At 41.3% G+C, this 4,123-nt stretch overlaps 1 protein-coding gene across 1 annotated transcript; it reads left to right on the forward strand.

Moving 5' to 3' along the window:
- Positions 1–227: 227 nt before the first annotated feature.
- On the forward strand, positions 228–2,848 carry LOC108673858 (leucine-rich repeat extensin-like protein 3). The gene is made up of 2 exons (XM_018161737.1): positions 228–518; positions 2,528–2,848. The coding sequence occupies exons 1-2, from the start codon at positions 228–230 to the stop codon at positions 2,846–2,848; spliced, it is 612 nt and encodes a 203-aa protein (XP_018017226.1).
- The last annotated feature ends 1,275 nt before the right edge of the window (positions 2,849–4,123 follow it).

Consider the following 4,123-nt stretch of genomic DNA (forward strand, 5'->3'; position numbering starts at 1 on the left):
TTTTTTTAATTTTGGATCAAATTTAATTGCATCAACATCGAAAACTTTATTTGCCTATAAATGGGCGCGCTATCCTTCGAAGATATAGATAGTTTTCATCACAAATTCCTGTAACATATTTAAAAACGATTGAAAAACATAAAGCGATCAAAATATACGCATACATCCAAATAAATAATTACTTTATCATCCCCACCATCATCCACCATGCCCCACCATCATCCACCATGCCCTATCACCATCATCCACCATGCCCCACCACCATCATCCACCATGCCCTACCACCATCATCCACCATGGCCTACCACCATCATCCACCATGCCCTACCACCATCATCCACCATGCCCCACCATCATCCACCATGCCCTACCACCATCATCCACCATGCCCTACCACCATCATCCACCATGCCCCACCATCATCCACCAAGCCCTACCATCATCATCCACCATGCCCCACCACCATCATCCACCATGCCCCACCATCATCATCAACCATGCTACCTACTTTCATTGTGGTTTTTAAACAATTAATTCCATGACGACGACAAGCAGAAAAAAAACATTGATGGTCCCAAACCAAGACAGGCTTTGTTGTCGGAGCGGAGCAACAGCGTCTCATAATCTGCGGCATGCCCACTCATGTGGCAGCCGCTCCTGAAATTCAGGAAAACTTCATTTTAGAACGTACGTTTAAACTGAATTTCTACATTGTTTTTAATTGTTTTATAATACTTCTTGTTGAATTTAATTTCATAAACATCACTCCGGATTTACGACAAATGTCGAATGATCCAAAAACGTTGTTATTTTATCCCTAACGTTATGGAAAGTAAGAGGTGGCAGCCTGGCAGGGAATTTGAGCGCGCCGATCCGTCAGTCGGTCACATAGAACACGAGTGGGAACAGCGCTGCATAGCTAGGACCAGCAAACATCGACTGACAGAAATGAATGTAGAATTAGATTCCCGGCTTGGACAGCGATTTATTTACAATAATACCTAAACATATAATTTATTGGAGCGATTTCTTTGCTGTATTCTTTACCCATGACTTTATTATTCGTTGAGGCCGACGATTTCTGATGCACTTGGTGCCGTTCCAAACTCCCATTGAGGACTAGAGGGTGTGTGTTCTCGTATTTACCGATAACTTTTTATCAATATTAAATATCCAGATTTTAATCAAGAAAAAGCAATATAATCCTATTTTATAACCTACTGTTATAACCGTACGCATGATGTCATCACTTGGTTATCATAGTGATATCTACATATTTTAGCCTTTAGTTAGCATGGATCATTCCTAAATTATACGTCAGTCCATCCTAATAAATACTTTTTCTAATAAATTTTATATACAAGAGGGATAACTATCATGTTTATTCGTGGATGTGGGGTGCTAAGATAATATTTATTCACTATTAACGATTATATTCTATGAACAAATACATTATATTATATCTATATGTTACGTACAGGAAACTAATCCGTTCTCTCATTCGAGATACTCGCTTTAGGTCCGTGGCAGCTATGAAGCGCTGTTGTGGCCTATTCTCCCCGTGGCCTGAATGCCTGGCACTGGCAGTTATTTTTTCTTACCCCTCCCCTTCCGTACCCTCTAACCTCTTCAATTCACAATAAACTGGTTAGTTAGGCAGGTAGTCTAGTCATTCGAACTTTTGGTCTGTTCTGAAACGTGAATTAATGGTAATTTTATAGATTAGTCTAGTGTATAATATATTGAGCTCTCATTATTAAAGTTATAATGATTTGCTAAATTGAATTCGTTATGAAAACATCAATTTCATTTCATTAATTATACTACGTTATTTGCCTTTTCTAACCATTTTCCGTAATTAGAAGCTGCAATGGCTAATTTCTGTAATATTTTAACATTTTTCATGCGTTTAATTGTAAAAAGTATGTATTTTTATTCTATATGTTTCCTGGGTGAACGACATTGGTTACACGATATTGCAGTGAACGCTAGCCAAAGCGTGTGTGAATCCCTCTCCCGTAATATTCAACAGGTTCACCTAAAATTCATTAGTTCTTCATCATAATATAAACATTCCTCATTTGGATAATGAGTTATTATGTTCATTATTCGCAGGTTCTTCGCTACACGCTTCTTCGCAGGTTCTTCGCTTTCTCTAAACCCTGTCATGGACTTGTAAGCTCGAAAAATACAATTTCACAGCAGATTTCTCTAAATATTGTTCGAAGAAACGTTATTGGACGAAATATTTTAGTAAAAAATTACTTACGTCATTGTCAAACTTTTCTTAGTATTCTAAGTAATAAATATATATGACGGGGCGTGGGCGCAAAAACTTGTTGTCTTCAGCATATACGAAGTAATGCATAAAATGACCGGCAGTGGGTGCAGGTCGCTAACGGTTATGAAGCGCCATTTTGACCTGTAGCTCTTTGCGGCCTGATTGCGAGGTTGACTCGAGAGGCCTTCTTTTTTTGGTTGTGTTTGTTTGTAATATAGTATATAATTTTGGTTTGCTTTGTGTCAGACCACAGACACAGTCCACCACGGTTGTGTCAGACCACAGACACAGTCCACCACGGTTGTGTCAGACCACAGACACAGTCCACCACGGTTGTGTCAGACGACAGGCACAGTCTACCACGGTTATGTCAGACCACAGACACAGTCCACCACGGTTGTGTCAGACGACAGGCACAGTCCACCACGGTTGTGTCAGACCACAGACAGAGTCCACTACGGTTCTATCAGACCACAGACTCAGTCCACCACGGACGGCCACGATGTTGCCGCTTTCAAAAGAACATTTTGGGAATCGAACCTGGGCCTCCCCAGTGACCGACCATAAGATTCAGTAACAAGACTCATAAATGCATATATTTCCTACTAGGCCTCCCATTTGCATGCAAACAAATTACGTCTCTCGATGTAAGGCGGTTACTTGTACACACTGGAACAGCAGTGGCAGCCTGATTATAGTAGGAATTACATTCATGGGGTGAAACTCTTAGCTGTTTAGGGTAGAATCAAAGTGACGCCCCGTTGAGGGATGCGGGGTATATAGCACGCTGGTCGTGCGCGGTGCGTCACTGCGTCAGGCAGCAGTCTCGAGCCAGAGGGACAATTGAGTGGTCGTGCAGTCACAAGTCGTGGTCGGAGAAGTGTTAATGTGAAACGACAGTGGTCTTGATGCTAGTACGGCCACAGACGTGTGCGTGAATTTTGGTCGTTTACGACAGTTGTACTACCCAACGGATATCCACAGGATTCCAAAGACCCGCCACCCAAAAATAGATGCGCTTGAGCGAATATTACGGAAGCTACAACAGTGACCGAATTGAATTAAACGACGATCTTCTAGACGATAGACGACTCAAGTTGATCAGCAAATGGTAAGGAAACTACTCGACAGTCCACGTTCCAGCATCGTTCGGACTCCCGGGATTTGACTCCACCAGTCCCGGGATTTGACTCCACCGAAGGTCAGGATTCTGCACCAGCGTAGCCGCATCAAGAACACCATCGAGGAGACGCCAACAAAGGATTTACTAAGCTAACACGAAGATTCACACAATGGTTCACTAATAACTACGGCGGAGTCAACGAGCCCTCAGTGTCCGGGTGTCTCTGTCCAAAACCCGGTGATGTACCAGTTGGGAAACTTAAGGCAGTTATTTTATTTGATGTTGTCATGTTCTGTACATAGGGCTGTGTCTGATTAATTATTTCAGTGTTATAATCATTGACAATTACTCTGTCTTTTTTAAGGCAGTTATTTTATTTGATGTTGTCCATGTTCTGTACATAGGGCTGTGTCTGATTAATTATTTCAGTGTTATAATCATTGACAATTACTCTGTCCTATTTTTGTAATATGGGTAGTGTTGAATATTTCCATGCGTCGTCATTTCCCTCCTAATTTGATTTATTATTGCCGGATCGATAAAATCACGTGCCATTGAAACCACTGCAGCCGAAACCTGAAAAATAAGTAAATCAAATTTCCTCAAACAGAGGAAGAGTTATAAAGCAACATTATTGTGCGTTTAAGCGTATAATCAAGTGGTGCAGTCACTGTTGGGACATATCTGGCACTGGCTGCAATGAATTGAGAAAAGGAGTG

Source organism: Hyalella azteca, unplaced genomic scaffold (assembly GCF_000764305.2).
Source record: "Hyalella azteca isolate HAZT.00-mixed unplaced genomic scaffold, Hazt_2.0.2 contig16486, whole genome shotgun sequence".
Classification (NCBI taxonomy): Eukaryota; Metazoa; Arthropoda; class Malacostraca; order Amphipoda; family Hyalellidae; genus Hyalella; species Hyalella azteca.